The following is a 19,571-nucleotide window of genomic DNA, read 5'->3' as shown; positions in this document are numbered from 1 at the left end:
AAATTATTCCATAATTTTTTTTTAAGTCAAGGGAGGCAAATTTTCATACGATGTGCGTAACAATCTGGTCCTTGAAACTAGGTTTACAACCTTATGTATATTTATCACATCTTGTGTCGGAAACTTTCTAATAAGATAAATGGTCAACAATGTTAATATGAAACAATGAGCCTGAAAATTTTCATACCAGACCTAGACTGACAAAGTAGTGTTTACCATTGTTGACATTTACAGTTTTGCACATTATAGCTGCAAATAAGCATTTGCCGCTTTCAAACCGAAAGTATAACATCAATAAACAGTATTATATTTGTAATAGCCGACCTCTGTCACCAAGTGGTTATCACAGCACACTACGATGCCAGGTGCCCCACGTTCGAATCCCAGCCTGAGCATAGATGTTGTTTGTGATGCCCCTTCATCAATTTCATCATATCACCACACATCCTCATCCTCGCAATTTTCAAAATTGGCAGAAAAGCAAAGTAGTCTTAAATTAACCGTGTGTGTGTGTGTGTGTGTGTGTGTGTGTGTGTGTGTGTGTGTGTGTGTGTGTGTGTGTGTGTGTGTGTGTGTGTGTGTGTGTGTGTGTGTGTGTGTGTGTGTGTGTGTGTGTGTGTGTGTGTGTGTGTGTGTGTGTGTGTGTGTGTGTGTGTGTGTGTGTGTGTGTGTGTGTGTGTGTGTGTGTGTGTGTGTGTGTGTGTGTGTGTGTGTGTGTGTGTGTGTGTGTGTGTGTGTGTGTGTGTGTGTGTGTGTGTGTGTGTGTGTGTGTGTGTGTGTGTGTGTGTGTGTGTGTGTGTGTGTGTGTGTGTGTGTGTGTGTGTGTGTGTGTGTGTGTGTGTGTGTGTGTGTGTGTGTGTGTGTGTGTGTGTGTGTGTGTGTGTGTGTGTGTGTGTGTGTGTGTGTGTGTGTGTGTGTGTGTGTGTGTGTGTGTGTGTGTGTGTGTGTGTGTGTGTGTGTGTGTGTGTGTGTGTGTGTGTGTGTGTGTGTGTGTGTGTGTGTGTGTGTGTGTGTGTGTGTGTGTGTTTGTATTAAAATTTTGGGACATATGGAGAGTAATTGTAAGTTTGTGATGTCAAAGAAAGGGTTATTTCACCAATAACTTCATTTCGTACCCAATAGTAAAATATTAAGTGGGGACTGTCTCTTTCATTGCATATTTAAGAATTAAAGCTGCTATAGCTTTTAATGTAGAAATAGCAAAAAATGCTGCTTTGGCCAGGACTCCAATCTGGGTCTCTGACATACCATGCCATTGCTCTACCAACTGAACTACCAAGCCAGCTCTGCATTTGCCTGATTTTTTTACTGTTGCAACAGCAGTAGCTCAGTTGGTAGACCAATGCCATGGTATGCGAGAGATCCATGTTCGATTCCTGGTCGAGCCTGCATTTTTTTGTTGTAATTTCTACATAGTACATTATCTTTGTGTGCCAAACATAACGGTATAAATACGGAGAAACTAGTACTCACTTTTATCCGCGAAGCTGTTTTTTCTTCTTTTTCGATTAATTTCAGTGGGTGGCCACTGAAATTAATCGAAAAAGAAGAAAAAACAGCTTCGCGGATAAAAGTGAGTACTAGTTTCTCCGTATTTATATACTACCGCGTCTCTCTTTTCCCAATCATGAATAACGGTATAGCTTTTAATTTTTATCATTATTGCATTCCAGAATTGCATTTCCGTTGCAACCATTACGGATCCTCAAAAGCACTTGAAGAATATCTCTATGTTTATAACACTTCTATCTAGAAATTTGCCATGCCATCTTGATTCGTTGAACCACTGGGAAACAAGGCTGTTTTACAGGTAAATTTGTACACAGGGTGAATCTGTAATATCATAATAGACTAACAAATTATTAAAGGCACTTCACCACAATTCATAGTAGACGGTGACATGCACCTACTGACTTGGGTGAAAAGATCCTAAGGTTGATAAGAGTTTGTCTCTCTCTCCTTAATTGGACTTCTCAGGTTTCTTTTAAGGCAGGGAACCACACCACCTTAATTTACACTTTCTCCTCTGTATGTAGAAAAACAGATGAATTTTACTTTCATCAGTTTGTGTTGGACAAGATACATTAATGTGGTTTCCAAATAACACACTTACAATACAGTTCATATTTTAATTGTCCAGGATTCAGATAAACCAACACATTATTAACGATACATTAAAATCCAATATTCTTAAACATATCAATATGAATTATTAACAAACTTACAATTTGTCACATTCATCACAGTGTCTATGTGAATGAACCTTCTAGATTATTACATTTTTCAGGAGTTCAGCATAAAGATTGGTAGCTAAGCATGTGCTCTTACAATTTCATTATACATTTGAAACTAGTAGTTACTGGCGAGGTCATTGCAACTGTGGATCGTATAAAAGTGCCCTCTGCATACATTTAGAACATGTCTCGCCATATTTTGTACTATGTTTTGCTGCGTTGCTCTGGAGGTATTTTGATAAATGATGTGGAGTTGTTGCAAGTCTTAGATGCTAATCAGTGGGTCGCTACAACCCAGAAATATCCGTGATTCTATATGTGTTGATATTTCATGTAAGACATCTTCATGAAATAATGTTCAAAAACAGAATTGCATTCCTGAGTATTTAGACACATTATAAACTTGCTCTAAATGGTGTTAACTTGAGCACCAGTGAACACTTGTATTTGTTAGCTTATTCACAGTTTCCTATTGCACCAATGGTAACTGGTTGAAACCAGTTCAATAACGATAGAGTACTGATTGATCTGTCCAATCCCTATTTAATTTCATTTATAGGTGAAAATCTATCGCTTGATGACGTTGGTTCAAATCGAAAGCACCCATTTGCACCAAAAGTTAGTGCAGCCCTTCCCGCTCTCTGCCGATAAAATAATAATAATGCATGATGTAAAGGTTTTGTGTCGAGGTGCCCGTTGCCTACTTTGGTTTGTGGGAAGAGCACGTATTCGAGAAGTTCTTAGCTTGTTACAAAATAACAATTATGTAAATGAGAAAAACTAGTTTTTAAACACTCATGTGAAAACAATTGCCAATACAGTGCCTTTTTTGGTCGAGTTGCCTGCGGAACAGCAGCTATCCCAGCGGGAAGTAATATCACATCTGCCGGCATTTAGACCCACAGCTGTACGCTGACTTTTGCACTGGATGTGTCCAGTGCTTCATTATCCAGATAGCTGGTGTCCAGTTTGCACGTGTTTGTGAAGTGTTAAGGTGTTAACAAGTGTTTTAGATTGTTGTCTTTTAGTTTACGTATTACTGGTGCTTTTCTGCAGTCTAATAGTGCCATGCTATCTGTACAATTTGAAACAACGCATTTTTATGCACGTCATTACAAAATCTTGTAGGGAAGTTAAAATATGTTTTGCAGCAGAATTCCCAGATGTTCCTGTTTCACACAGAGACAGTGTTCGGATACTTGTGAACAAATTTAGGTAATCAGGGTCTGTTATTGATAAGAAGCGAAGGGTGTGTAAGGCGTGTGCTTAATGAGGAGATACTAGACGACTTTGAAGTGCGATCAGATCCCTCTGGCACCTTGCACAAGAAACAGACATTTTCATAATGTCTGCTTGGTGATCTACCGAGCTTTCAAACCTGAAGCCATATATTAGAAGAATTGAAAGAAAATATCAGGAGCGAAATTGCAGTAATTTTGGAAGAGGAACTGATACGTGTTAGTGAAAATTTCCTTTAAAAATGCCGTAAATGTGTAGATGCAGGAGGACATAATTTCCAATACCTCATGTATTAACAAGGTGCGTCCTAATTTTAATTGTAACTGTCAATGTAATTGTACGAGCTTCTTTCATTACATACCTAGCAGCTCCAGTTACACAGATATTACATCCTCTTTGTCAGCAGATGCGATCTTACTTTCCACCATCCTAGCTGCGGTTCCACGGGCACTTGACCAAAAAAGGCACTGTATAAAAGAATGTTTCCCATATAGGAAATAAATATATTTTAATTGTGATGCCTATCTAACCAAGTGCCACTTAGCTCTCTTTACCATTTATTAAAACAATGAAGATGATAATGTGAGAATGTTTACAAACATGCAAAGGAATTATGTTTTTATCACAGAAACTTGCTGGAATCTATGAACAATTTTGAAATCTGTTTTTCAGGAGTGCATATTTGAATCTTTTGAAGAAGGAACTGGAAAAAAAGATACAACCGGGAATTAAGGATGATCAGTTTGGAGAAGAGAAAAAGCTCCTACTTAGAATTAAGCAAGACAAAGTCTCCATGTGGTTGTCCCTTGTAGAGCTAGCAGTGTCATCTAACAATTTCCATGTGGCCAAGAAGTACATACAGAAGACAAGTGAGGTAAATTGTAACATCTAAAATGGGACATAACATATTTCTTCGAATCTAAAAGTGCATCTTTTTTTTCAGGTTTTAGATGCTGAAAATTTAAATGTACCTTGGATTCTGTGGCATCTTGGATCCAAATATATATGCCTAAATATACCATGGTGTTAGTGTAATATAGAATTAAGTATTTGCCAATTTCAATAATCAAGGTTTTTCCTCCATGTTTTACCAAATATACTGACATTGATAAAAAAATTCTCCCTTTCAAATTTCTTGTGTTACTACAACAATCAACATTTTGCAACAAGGAGTCAGTCTATTTTTAGCAATAAAGTACGATGAGGAAAGAAAGGAAGAAGGTTCATGCTTGTGATCTTGACAGCAAAGGCATGATCAGTGAGTCTGCTTTTGTGAAGTGCATATTAAAAGGACATTAAGAAATGAAGAAACAGATGCGTGACTCATATGATGGAGCATGTAAGTGTAAGGATATTTTGTTTGCTAAAGAATTTGGAAACCATGAAGCTGGTGGCAATGGTAGCATCAGAATAGTATGCATCCATCAATTAGGTTTACTATGGTAAAATAACAAATTAAGCACCAACTAGATGTCCTAGTAGATAAGTCCAGAAATGAAATATCAAAAGCTGTGTATCGAAAGCCAACTCACACTGGGAGATACCAACACTACAAATCAAACCTTCCCAAGAATACAAAGAACGTCATGATCCATTAAGATCAAGGGCCTGAAGAATGTGCTCAAATCCGGCAACGCTCCGACAAAAACAGGGACGCATTATAGAAACAATGAAACTCAATGGGTATCCACCAACCATAAATAAAAGAGCCATCCACAGACAAACAGCGAGATAAGACAGACTCAAAAGGCACAATATGCATTAGGGATGGCCAGATCCGGATCCTGGCGGATCCGGTTGGTTCCGGATCCTAAATTTTTTGGTACTTTGGGATCCAGATCCAGAACTTTCAGATCCGGATCCGGTACTTTTGGATCTGGATCCGGAATTTACGGATCCGGATCCATTTTGCCATCCCACATGCGCTTCTTTGGAAAGTAAGAATGTGCTTTATAACATAGTGTTACCTGCTAATATACATATATATATAATATACATACATACACATATATACACGTATATAGTGTGTGTGCGCGCGTGCGCAATTTGTAATTAATTAATACACTTACAAGGGAGGTCGAAGTTTCCCCCTCCGATTTCCATGAAACTTGGCAGGTGTATAGAGGCCCCCCCTCCTCATATGTCAAGATGAGGAGAAATTGAAGTGGGGATCCGACCCCGAAACCACGTAAATATGGCATAGGAAGAAACAGGGGTCATAGGGCCTCTCTATACACTGTCAAATTTCATGGGAATCGGAGGGGAACACAGGGGTCAGATGATCCCCACGTCAATTTGTCCTCATCTTGACATTTGAGGCAGGTTTTGCCCCCTAAAACAGTTTTTTAGCCGAAACAAAAAGAACACGTATTTCTTCCTTTGGGCCCCTCTATACACCTGCGAAGTTTCATGAAAATCTGAGGGGGACACAGGGGTCAGATCCTTACTTCAATTTGTCCTCATCTTGACATTTGAGGGGATTTTGCCCCCTAAAACAGGTTTTTAGCCGAAACAAAAAAACACGTATTTCTTCAGTTGGGCCCATTTATACACACACCTGCCAATTATCATGGAAATCGGAGGGGGACACAGGAGTCAGATCCTCACTTCAGTTTGTTCTCATCTTGACATTTGAGGGGGTTTTGCCCCCTAAAACCGTTTTTTTAGCTGAAACAAAAAAAACACGTATTTCTTCCATTGGGCCCCACTATACACATGCCAAGTTTCATGGAAATCGGAGGGACACAGGGGTCAGATCCTCACTTCCATTTGTCCTCATCTGGACATTTGAGGGGGTTTTGCCTCCTAAAACCGTTTTTTAGCTTAAACAAAAAAACACGTACTTCTTCCATTGGGCCATACTATACACCTGCCAAGTTTCATGGAAATCGGAGGGACACAGGGGTCAGATCCTCACTTCAATTTGTCCTCATCTTGACATTTTAGGGGGTTTTGCCCCCTAAAACCGTTTTTTAGCTGAAACAAAAAAACACGTATTTCTTCCTTTGGACCCGACTATACGCCTGCCAAGTTTCGTGGAAATCGGAGGGGGACACTTAGATAACCTCCCTTGTTAGTCTTACACTTTGTAAATATATAACACTGCATATATTATAATGTTTTATTTTAATTTGTAAAACTGTAACTGTAGAACAATTGTATAATTTTTGTATAACATTTCTATCTTGCTATATGTGTTAAAGGTTTCATCCTGGAATGGAATGTCTCACATTTATGTGTGTTTTCATTTCCAATACATTCAAATGAATACATATTCGTTTCAATGGCATTTACAAAATCACCTCTGACATTTTATGTTAAACAAGTAAGATTATTTTTATGCACGAGTGTGTTAGCTGATGATACCTTTTAAGGTGTGGTAATATTATAATGGGATTGAGATACAAAACTCTCGGATCCGGATCCAGATCCAAAACTTTCAGACCTGGATCCGGAATTTTCGGACCCTGATCCGGATCTGGAATTTTTGGATCCGGAACTCTTGGATTCAGATCCAGATCCAGAACTCTTGGAACCGGATCCAGATCCGGAACTTTCGGATCAAGATCCGAAACTTTCAGACCCAGATCCGTTTGGCCATCCCTAATATGCATAACATACCTCCCTGTGTTATCAGAAAAAATAAGTAGAAATTGTTCAAATTCCAACTTAGGAAATCATTCAGCTAAGAAGTATACTATCAAACACTAAATCAGAAAACTCTGTACAACCTAACAAGAACTGCATGTACAACATACTATGTAAGTGCAGGTGAGCTTACATAGAATCAGGATGCCCTCCACAGAAAAGGATAGATGATCACAAGCAGCCCACACACACATGGTGAACCTGTAATATGTTTTGAGCTTCTTCCACTTTTCTGTCTGATCAATTTCAGTTGTGGTTTTATTACTGTATGCTTGATATTCAGTATTAGGTGTAAATAATTAACTCATTGATTCTTGCAATGTAGTGTATTATGTATTTGTAGTACCAAGTTAAAAACAGTAAAAAAGCAATGGACCATAATGAGAATAGTACACACACATGCACACAAATTCAATAAATAAATAACATATTTATTCCTTTGGCACGGCCGCTGTGGCTCAGTCGGTAACGCGTCTGACTACCATGCTAAAGCTCCTGGGTTCGATCCCCGGCCGGTTCAAATCCGGGAACTTTTCTAACGTTGGAAGCGGCCCCGGCGCCCACCCAGCGTCGAATAACATGGGTACCTAGGGGAAACCCTGGGGTGTAAAGGTGGTCAGGGGCGTGATGCTGTTCACATTACCCCAACCACGACCGGATCAAATAAACTGTGGGGCGTTACCCCTACACCCCCTATACGCCTTCATGGCATGGTGCTATGCACAGGGGAGCACTTTACCTTTTTTTTTTTTTTGGCACGGTTAATTTGTTGATTTTTTTACTGTTTTCAACTTGATAGTGCTGTTATGAAGACCCTTTAGAACATGCAAAGCAATTGCCCGTAGAATTTTAAACTTTCTATGTATACGTGGTTCATTTGTGTTGTAATGCACATGTTTTGTTTCAGCTGCAAGCAAGTGACGACACCAGTCTAAAGGTACAGTGGCAGCTAGGTTTATGCAGCACTTGTTTATGCAGAGCCACAGTTGCAGCTGGTGCAGAAAAAATGCAGTCTATAACAAGAGCCTGGGAAAGTTTAGGTGAGGTTAATTTCTTCTCTGGTGTACTGCCACACATTTTTGGTTCAGAAATCCCTCCCAAGTTGATAGTCTAGAAGGCAAAACGTGTTGTAAGTCCACTTTATGCAATGGTTGGCTAATTAAGATGAGTTACAACCCACTATGCAATGTGCTCCCACTAGGGATGAAACCTGTGACCAAGGCAACTGTGTTGTCAGAAATAATGGAGAATAGGAGATATTAGAATTGTTTGGTAATCTGTCACTCTTCAGATAAGTGACTACTCTTTTCCATGGCTACATCTCCTTAATGATCAGGGGTATGAGGAGTGGCCCTTTACGTAGTGCACCCTGTACTGCATTTTGCAGACTAGCAAGTCTCTGTCGTCTGGACTCGCAACCAGTATAAACCTCTGTGGGGCTTGTTCTGTGTTGTCCTGTAAATTTCACTAATATGCAAGGTTTTCTTGTTTTGAAATGAAGAGGTATATCGGAATGGATTTTTTCTGCATATTCCGAAAATGACCTCAAAATTCCATAGCACGTGAGGTTTTTTCACAAATCACAAAAATGTAAAAGAACGTAATTTTTTAATGACATTGATATATGACAACATTTGTAATGTGGGAAAATGTACTCTGGAGGGACGGAATAAACATAAATACGTGGCTGATTACAAGAATGAAACTGACTCATACCGTACACCACCGCTCCCTTCTTTCTATAGGGGTCACATGACGGTCGCACATGCGACACCATTCCTGCCATAACACCCACTATACCGCGCTTGTTAGAACCTGTCCCTTTTCCCGCACTAGCGATCGCTCGACAGTTTTGGTGCCAATGAGAAATGAGGAAAAAGTCATCTGCTGGCAGGTGAGGAGCGAATGGAAGCCAGAAGAGAGGCGCTTACGTAGACGCTGTTGCCTATTTTAATGTGCTGCCTGGCTTTGGCTTTCCCCAGCACGGAGTTCACGCAGTCTGCAGCAGCAACGCTGCCTAGTTTATGCTAGAAAAGCCAGCGATCAGCTAGTGCTGGGAAGCGGTTCAGGTTGTAACAAATGCGGTATAGTCAGTGCAAAGCAGGGACTGATCCCAGGTGCATTGTATTGAGTACATGACCGTTCAGGTGTTTCTTTGTGGCATGTGCAATGGCTTCACGTGGTTGTGTTAATCATCCAGATATATTTTGCTACATATGTGGCCGTTATACAACAGGAAAACAGAGGCAAAATATTACGCCTTTCGTGAAAAATGCTTATTCAATACTTCAGGATGCACCTAGGAGATCAGGACAAAGCGTAGGCTCCTCACAAAGTGCATGTGAGGAGGGGTTGAGAAACTGGAAAAGGGAATCACTGCCATTCGGTGTACCCAAAGCAAAGAAATCACAGTGAAGATTGTGGGCTATACTAGTACCAGTAAGCGTAACATTATCTATCCCAATATTCCATCTGCCATGAGACCATTGCCCCATGGTGAATCCATCCCTGTGCCATCACCATCCAATGTCAGGCCCCCAACAGACACCGGTTCAGCCAGTGATACAAGTGATGAAATGTACCAACCGGACAGTATGGAGGATGAAACCCAAGTGCCATTTACCCAGCATGAACTGAATGATTTGGTTCAGGATCTGAATTTACCTTAAGGCGCAGTACAGTTGTTAGGATCACAACTTCATGCAAAGAATTTATTGTGTCCTAATACGAGATTCTCCTGGTACAGGCACCGAGAAGCAGAATTGGTTCAGTTTTTTGCAGATGAAGGCGGTTTGGTATATTGTCTAGACATTCTGGCAGTCATGAATTTCTTCAACATTAATTGCAATTCAGGAGAGTGGAGGTTGTTCATAGATGCCAGCAAATCTAGTTTAAAAGGTGTTTTATTACACAATACTAACACCCATCCACCCATTCCAGTAGCACATTCAGTTACTTTGAATCGTCAATTTCTCCATATCAGACAAGTCCTAGAGAGAGTTTATCGCAGTACTGGTCTATCTTTCCAACTCTTTTCTTGAATTACCTTCCATAACAATTATTACGTGATATTCAAAGTCTGTTGTGCTTTTGATCTCCGAAATATTTCCTAATTTTTTTGAGAGATAACTCCAAGTTTAGATTTCACAATTTGGGACCTAGAATGGATCCTTGCATTGTTGATTTTGAGGCCGTGAAGTTAGACATCTGATGTGCTTTTCATCTGATATGGTTCGTGGGCAATCTATGTTTCTCAAGGTTCTGAAAAGATGGGGTCAACTAGCATCGGTACAGGTAGATGTCAGTTCAAAGCCTCACAATGCTGTCAACATCTCTACCATCTGTGAGGGCCTCTTTTTTTCAGTTGGAAGAGGGATGGAAGAGGGATGCAAGGTCATTTGTACCTTACAGCCTTGCGCCGGAGAACCAACTGCGATTGACTTGATATATCGCTTGGAAAATTCTCTCGATATAAATGTCAATTTATCTGTGTATAACAAGATCTCACTTTCATGTCCACAGCAATCTCTTGTAATACACCATTCTTCCTTTTGAGTTTGCAAATACTGACGTGTTTAAATCTAAGGTAATAAAAATCGCTCAACCTAACGTACAAGCTTAAGGAATTACTTCGCAGACCCAAAAGGAAGAACCGTTAGTGGCCTTACATTATATACCTACTATCTGCATACCTACATACACACTGGCTATCAAGACTTACTTCATTCCTGAAGTGACAAGGGAAAATCTCAGGGATTACTGTTATTACTGTAATTATACTATGGCAAGCTGGCCAAGTTCACCCTAGCATAACAACAGTGGATACTGAGCAAACATAGGACCTTCCAGACTCAGCAATATTGCAGAGCAGACGCACTCGTACTAGCTTGGAAATCCTCATGTACTATCACACGTAGTATAAGGCCACCAATGCAGAGGTAGGTCCATTGTCCTAGGTGGTTCCACGAAGTCTCCTACCAAACGGTAGGGAAAAACCTTATCGGGAGAGATCCTACAGTTTTTTTTTGCCATCCGAATAACAAGAATCCATGAGATATAGGGTGGAAACTTAGCGTGTAAAGTGCTTAAAAAGCCTGCCTTGGTTAGCAACTATAGTGTGTTTAATATGGAAACAAGGCATAATCGTGTTACAGCAAGAATCCAAGTTACTTCAGCAAAATCCTGTGTGTTATATTTTGTTAGCACAAGATATTACACACAGGATATAACTAGTAGATAAAATAGCAGGTAATGAGAATAACTAGCATTCATTCTGCAATCTAATCTATCAAACTGTGTACAGCAGAGGGGATGGGATTGTATGAGTTCACTGGGCACCATCTAACTGAAATCTGGTTGGCAGGCTTTGGCACACTAAGCTCTAAGACCTATTGGCCACAGGTTTATCTATTTTACAGACAAACACCTTTGAACATGTGCAGCATTAATAGGGTCCCTGGTTCGAATGCTGGCCTGGGAATGGGTGTTCTGCCATCTTCATCTTCGCGACTAGCCAAAAGTGACATAAAAGCTAAGTAAAATAAGCAAGATGAATGTAGCATTAATAACATAAAATTGCAAGTTCGGTGTTAAGTGGCAGATTTTCAATCTTGTCACAGGAGTTCTCATGTTTGAATCTCGATCGGGGCATGGTGTCCTTTCTTTAATTTAATCAATCATCACTAAATTTGCATCGTCGCTATTCGCCAGATATTACAGAAAAAGCAACTGAAAATAATACAATTCAAAAACTTACATACTATCCTGCAGCTGATAGCATCTCTCCACTTTTGAACAGAAATTCGATACTGAAGCTTTAGTACAATATAATTCTTATGCGTGTCTGGTCGTCAGTTTTTAGATGTAGTTTCATAGCTACCGTAACGAGCTTCAACAACGAACAATAACTGTTGCATGTTAAACATTGTTGTGCATGTTTTGTGTTAGGTCAGGTTCACTTACAAAATAATCTAGATTGTAAAAGAAGAAGTTTCAAACTTAAAGAAAGAAATATTGAAACTGAACGTGAAGTTAGTAAATCTCTGGACTTAGCTAATTTTACTTCTTTTTCAATATAGCCATTTTGACATTGTTGCTCTTTACCTGTATCAGTTTATTTTGAATTTCAGACTGTGGATAATTATTGTGAATCTCATTTTATTGTGTACGTCTGAAATGTTCTTGTGGTAATTGGTCATATGTCGAAAGGAAGTTCAACAAATCTGTCAATTTTCCTGAATTTTTGGTCGTTTCTGCTGTGTATAATGTTTCTCGATGTTCTCGAACTGCTAAATTACGAGAAGTCAAAAATTGTGTTTATACTTACCAACCTTTCTAAGAGAATGTTTCATTGTTGTTGTTTGGCTTCCTGAATATTCTAAAATCAGACTCCTACCACCCGGTTTATTTAAAATACGAAATAGTTGACGTATTTATTCAAATTGTAATGTTTCACTAGAATTATAAACGGTTAATAAACTGAATGTTGTAGTTTTATCGCCCACAAAAATTTGCTCTTTCCATTTATTTTTCTCACCTCTATTTGTTACATTAAAAAAATAATAATAAGCCCATGGGACACGAGGCCCCTTCACCCACCCCTTTGCTATGTCTCTGTTGTTATCATAATTCCTCCCATTGTCATGGTAAACTGAAGGTCAGATATGAGGAGTAAAGAGAATAAACAAGGAAATAAAAATGCATTCTCTGCAGTGGTCTCAGGTCCGATTCCCTTTTAAGGCACCTTGTAGACTCGTTGTGATCCAAATTTAAACTGTAGGTCCAGTTCCGATTAACCTATCATGAGCATACAGTGGACTTCTTGAGCCTGTTAAACTTGGTGATGAAAAAAGACAGAACGAATAAGTCTTAAATATTTTTAGGCATAATAATATATCCAAGACATGGTAGTTGGTAAGGGCGATCACCCCTTTCACCCTCCCCATGTGATCTGTGCCTGATTTTTGCAGACTCCACCAAATATAAAATGTAGGAAAAGTATTGTTTAGTATAGGTAAATAAATTCAAACTGATACTTTCTGATACAGATACCACTGGTATCAGTTGAGTCCTAATACTTTTCCAGTGTCATTTCTACATGTATGCAAATAAAACAAATTAAAATCTTCAATCTTGACAAACTTAATCCGTAACTTCAACCACATAGAATCACCAGATAGTTGAAAATCGTAATACATAGCAGCTGGAAGAAAAAGTGAACAAAAACAAATACTTTTGCCTTTTTCGTAAATGATTGCAGTTGTTTTTTTCTCAGAAGGATGGTTGCCTACCAATTAATAGTAACAAATAAGTATTGGCCATTATGAGAGGAAGTTTGCAGGCCAGAAATGGCTATAAAAAAAATTCTAAAATAAACACAAACTTGAAAATCGTTTATTATTTTCAGATGTGTGTGTTAAATAGTGAAATCACTAAAATAAATATAAACTTGAAATAGATTTCTTATTTCACATGCACATGTCCTTATTTCTCAATGTAATCCCCATTATATTGATGCATTCATGTCATTGCTTTACCAGTGTCCTGAAACTTCCATAAAACTCTGTAGTCTGCTATCTCAGCCAAATTCACACCTTTCGAAACATCCGTAAAACTCAGTAGTCTGCTATCTCAGCCAAATTCACACCTTTCGAAACTTCCGTAAAACTCTGTAGTCTGCTCTCTCAGCCAAATTCACACCTTTCGTTCTTCCTTAAAACTCTGTAGTCTGCTATAGCCAAACTCACACCTTTCGAAACTCCTGTAAAACTCTGTAGTCTGCTCTCTCAGCCAAATTCACACCTTTTGAAACTTCCGTAAAACTCTGTAGTCTGCTATTTCAGCTAAATTCACACCTTTCGAAACTTCCTTAAAACTTTGTAGTCTGCTATCTCAGCCAAATTCACACCTTTCAGCCTCTTCGTCATATTGGCACCCATTATCAGCACATTTGTTAGAATTTGAAACAAATGTAGGCTAAACCATGAGAGCTCCCTATTGCAGTTGTACACATCTAATTGTTACCTGCTTGTCAGCTTGAATCCTTGCTCTTCACATATTTGCTTCCTTCACAATCGCAAGAAGATCACCAGGCCAGACTTAATTCGTAATTTGAGATTTTATCAGCCCAGTTGTGTGCAGCTTTAGCTGACAAACACTTCTCACAATAAGCAGAAAACATTGTGTTACACAGTGCTTGAAGTGCAAATTGTTAGGTGGGGAGATGCTTGCTTGAGCCTTGAGGCTAGCTGAGGTGGTGCTCCTGTTTTAACATGGGGATAATGGGAAAGGGGTGGGGGGTCCTATGTGTAAGTTTTCCTAGCTTTGATCACTGACTTTATGAATATCATTTGCAGGAAGTCCTTTTGCCAAAAAAAGAAAAAATCAAGCACATTTGAATGCAGCTCTTTTGTTGTACACTCCTCAAGCTCTGTCCTTATTTTTGTTACTGATCTGCACGTGTGCAGGAAATATCTAACCTGTTGTTATTTTGTTTCCTTCCACTTTTTTTCTCATATATTTTTTAGTTATATATATAGTGATAAAATATTGCAGTCCTTTCCCTATTTTGGCTTTGTAATTGTAGATCCTGTTGTGAAGATGCCAAAAATAGAAGACCCTCTCTTGAATATCCAGTTAACAAAGTGTTTGTATGAAGTAACAAGAAAGGTAGCTGATTATCTTCATACAAAAGAATCAAAGGATTGTGCATCAAAGGAGTACGGAAGCATTAGAAAAAGATTGAAAGTTTCTAGTGAGGAGTAAGTCCTTTTTTATATGTATTTATTCACAATAATATATGGATGAGACATACAAACTGGTACGCAGTTACAGCATTGCTATTTGTTAAGGTTATATTTAAATTTATCCATGAAATTCGGATAATCGTATTGTTCATTATCTTGCAAATGTTAATGATGAACTAGAGCCATTGTGGTCCAGTCAGTAGGGTGTCTGACTGCCATGTGGGAGACCCAGGTTGAATTCCCAGAAATCATTATCTCTAGTGGGAATTTTTCTGACATTGTCCCTCTATAAGTAACTCTAGTGTTCATCCAGCCTCCAATTAGATAACGGGGGGGGGGGGGACACTGGATGAGTAAAGGTGTGAGCATGATGCTGACCACATCACTTTCAATATGACAAGAGGTTGAAATTTGTGGGATGGTAACTCCACATTTGCTATGGGTCTTCATGTCAAACCATTCAGCCGGACCCTGTGGCCGACTGGTTAGCACATCGCACTGCAACGCCAAGGGTCCTGGGTTCGAATCCCGCTCAGGCTTGGTTGTTTGTGAATGTCCATTCATCAATTTCATCATTTCATCACTCATCCCCATCTTCGGAAATCAGCCAAGAGGCACAAAACGAGAAGTAAACTAAACTAAATCAATCAATCAATCATTCATTCAGCCCATTAATTATTGTAGTAACTAAATTATTCCGAAAGGTTTTGGTATGAAAAATAAACTTAATATTTAGACATTTGCTATATGCAACGATGGTACATTAAAGATGTCACTATGATGCAAAAACTATGGAGAAAACAAATTAATCAATGTATCAGTGTCAGCCAGTATAGACATAACAGTGTGTCAGATTATTGACAAAATTGTTGGTATTTCTACCAATGCAATTTACATACTTAATCCATCCTCTTCTACCTTGCAGTGTAGAGGCCCTGCCAATGTAATATTTAAATAAATACTATACAACATAGTGGAAATTCTGTTATTTTGTTATAATTTTTATAAACTTAAACAAGTTATAAGTAGGGATGGGCCAGATAAAATTTGGGCAGACACTGATAAAGAACTGACATAAAATTTACTGATACTCATTTTTCTACCAATCTGCTAAAATATTCCAAATGACCCTTGAAGACCTATCATATCCTTAATAAATATATGTTTAGCAGATGACCAATGCAAATGAAGCTGCACATTTAGATATTTACTTGAAAAATTCTAAGTACCCAGAGGATGTTAAAGGAAGTTGTGTCGGAATAGGTAAAAGATGTTAATCGATTTAAAAATTAAACCGAATGATCGCAAATTATGGTGTGTAATTTGTTTAACTACTAGGAGCTACAATATAATAGCCTGGGGTTAAATGCTTCAAAAATAAGTGGGGGCAAGTGGCTTCAGTTTCCCCTCTATTTACGTGTTTTCAAGAAAAGACAATTATAAAAATCATCTAACAAAAGTGATGCCGTTCATGAACTAGACCTCACAGTGTCAAGGTTAGTTAATGGTTCCCTTGTTCTTTTGTTTCAATTAAACTAGCAACACAAATTTGAAATAATCACACTTACAAGCTTGGGTATTCTATAACCAGTAAGTGACGCAAACACTAACGGTATGCAACATTGTTTGCAAATGGCAGTAGTATGTGCGTTCCTTTTGAATAGCAATTTTCCTAGTCTACTATTATTTCATAAGTATTGCAATCTTTTGCAAAGCACTTATTTACCTGGGAAACAAGGATGTTTTTTTAATTGCTACGCAACTAACTAACTAACTGGTTGGTTGATTTGGTTGGTTGATTTGGTGTTTTAAGTCCACTTTATGCACAGTAAGGCTAATCGGGACTGGACCTACAGTTTAAAGTGGAATCCGAACCACTACGTGCCTCCACCGGGTATCGAACCCGGGACCCCTTGATTACAAGGCGACGATGCTACCATTGCGCCACCGGGGAGGCAATAACTAACTAACTCTCTAGCCTTCTTAAACCTGAAGGTTCATGGCTGCAGCAACACAAACCTTCCATCTGTCCCTATCTTGTGCAAGATCTATATACTCTTTTCCATCCCTACCAATTTCCTTTAGGTCCATCTCAACGTTGTCCCTCCATCTTCGTCTTGGCCTTCCTACAGGTCTATTACCATCAGGTTTCCCAACAAGCATCCTGTAAACTCCTCTTTCCTCTCCCATTCGTGCCACATGACCCTCCCACCTAAGTCTTCTTGATTTAATTATTCTAATAATATCTGGACATGAATACAAATTATGTAGTTCTAAATTATGTAACCTTCTCCACTCACCTATCTCCTCATCCCTTTTAGGTCCAAATATTTTCCTAAGCATCTTATTTTCAAATACTCTCAATTTATGTTCCTCTTTCAATGTAAGGGACCATGTTTCACACTCATATAATACTACAGGCAAAATTACTGTTTTGTATATTTTAACTTTTAGTTTCTTAGATATTAAACCAGAAGACAAAAGTTTATGAAGAGAGAAATAACATGCATTTCCTGAATTAAGCCTACTTTTTATTTCCTCTTTAATATAATTTACATTTGTTAATATTACTCCTAAGTATTTGAATGTGGAAACTGGTTCAAACAAGTTGTTATCAATAATTAGATTTTGATTATTACTTAACACTTGGTTTCAGCCTGTAAGCATATATTTAGTTTTCTCTTTGTTAACTTCCAAACCTATCTCTTTAACAGTTTTGAAAAATGTTTTAGCATTATTCTTAATTGTAATTATATCATCCCCTAATAAGTCTACATCATCTGCATATGCTAACAACTACGTCACACAATTTAATTTTAGTCCTTCATTAGTTTCTTTTACCTTCCTAACAGCATATTCTAAGGCAAAATTAAAGAGCAATGGAGATGATGCACTTCCTTTTTTTAATCCATCATGAATTGTAAATTTCAGACAAATTTTTGCTACGCAAAATATATCAAATGTTCATAACCTTTAAACATGCATTTTTATTCTTTAAATTCTCATAACAAATGGTCATTCATAACAAGTATTCTTTTGACTGCGTAAAGTATTTTACAACATTCAGCGAATTCAAAAATTCAATTATACTTTCACAAAGTTAGATATTTACATGAGAACATTTATGCTTGTTCCATAACACAGATCAATGCGTGAACCAAAATTTATATACAATTATCCACACATTTTAAAATGCAGTTTATTTTACATTTTATTTATTGTACGTTTAATTTGACTAGATTCTACAGCAAAGAACTAATGCAATGGCTTGAGAATATATCTTATCATGCTTTTCATTTATAAATTAGTATCTCAAATTAATGCTACTGGGAATGGAAATAAGCATAAAAAGATTGAAAAAATTGTTTGTTTTTTTTGTAAATGTTTAACTGACGTGATTTGCTTTCTTTTAATTCTAAGCGATGTATACGAAATTATAGCTCAATTTATTAGTCGACGAAAATATATCAAGCACTTATATTTTCTCAATTTTTGACAGTCAAAAATGCTTTACAACTTTTTATGCCTGTTTTGCATGAAACACCAAGCACGTTCTTACATTTTCAATGCAAATGTAGAAAAAGGGATTGAATTGACGAGGTGCATAGTTAACTTGGAAGTTCAGGGGAAACAATGAATCTTTCATCACATATTAAATCATTGGCACTTCTTAGTTCTTTTCGATCGCAAAGTATTGATCAGCGAGAGAGATTGTAATGTTCATACGTGACACGATGTGTATTTAGTTCACAGTTCATTTATCACAAGTTCAATATACAACTAACTCACGTACCTGTAATTTACACTAAATATCACTTAAAAAGAACCTGGTACAGTTGTTCTAATAATCCAATCCAAGGTATAGTAATTTGAAAGTACATGTGCATGCTCGTAAAAATTCAAATAGTGCCCTGAGCATCAACGGACTGCATGCTACATATCGTGGAACTTGTTGTATGGTCACGTAGGCCTAACGGGCCACGTCGATCAAGAATGCGATGTTTCCCTGTTGTAGTTTATGTGCCAAGTGAAAGTGAATTTTCAGCTGCTGTAAGCTTGCAAAGGTAGTACAGAGTTTTGTCACAAGGGGCAGCAAGTAACAAATGCTGTTTGATATACCTGCCATCTGGCGGCAGAACCAACAATCACGTCACTTATATGAGAGATGCTTCACATACAATATGTAATGAAAGGTGTATTTAGAAGAAATATCACGTTTCATTACAAGGCATGTAGAATATATCCATAAAAATTGCAACAAAATGGCAGGATATTGCATTAAATTTTAAGATATTTATAGATATATCGAGGTAATGATACTCATGGAGTACCGATTAATCCATGGAATCCAAAATATACATATCTGGTTTTTGCAAAGTTAGTGTCTAAATATAATATATTTTTCCATGCTATTGCAGTCGCTTAGTTACCTATTTTAATCAATTACTGTTTGTAACCATCTGGCTGCAATGGTTTTGCTTTTAAAAGGGAACTGCATATTTACAAAACTGGAACACTGGAACATATGAATCTCATGTTGATATGTATAAAATTAATAACAAGTGCAGAATTTTGCTCAATTTTAAGTCAGTCAGTAAAATTACAGGTACTGTTACTAATAAGCCAATTTACCTATATGTCCCATCCTCTCTAAAACATAATTGTACTCAAATCTAGATTTAGTAAAGTGACTAATTGCACGTTT

General features: G+C 37.9%; 1 protein-coding gene across 2 annotated transcripts in view; it reads left to right on the top strand.

The window, feature by feature from the left end:
• The window catches only part of LOC145984947 (DNA-dependent protein kinase catalytic subunit-like), a 241,918-nt gene that overhangs the window by 174,221 nt on the left and 48,126 nt on the right, over window positions 1-19,571 (top strand). For both annotated transcript variants that reach the window (XM_083118377.1, XM_083118376.1), the window contains exons 38-41: window positions 1,674-1,810; window positions 4,146-4,347; window positions 8,029-8,161; window positions 14,707-14,881. In XM_083118377.1, coding sequence (XP_082974503.1) covers window positions 1,674-1,810; window positions 4,146-4,347; window positions 8,029-8,161; window positions 14,707-14,881 — 647 coding nt within the window. The remainder of the gene's footprint in view (window positions 1-1,673; window positions 1,811-4,145; window positions 4,348-8,028; window positions 8,162-14,706; window positions 14,882-19,571) is intronic.

This window comes from Lepisma saccharinum, chromosome 3 (genome assembly GCF_977018435.1).
Source record: "Lepisma saccharinum chromosome 3, izLepSacc3.1, whole genome shotgun sequence".
Lineage (NCBI taxonomy): Eukaryota > Metazoa > Arthropoda > Insecta > Zygentoma > Lepismatidae > Lepisma > Lepisma saccharinum.
The sequence above is the reverse complement of the archived record's forward strand: the minus strand, read 5'-3'. Positions and strand labels throughout refer to the sequence as shown.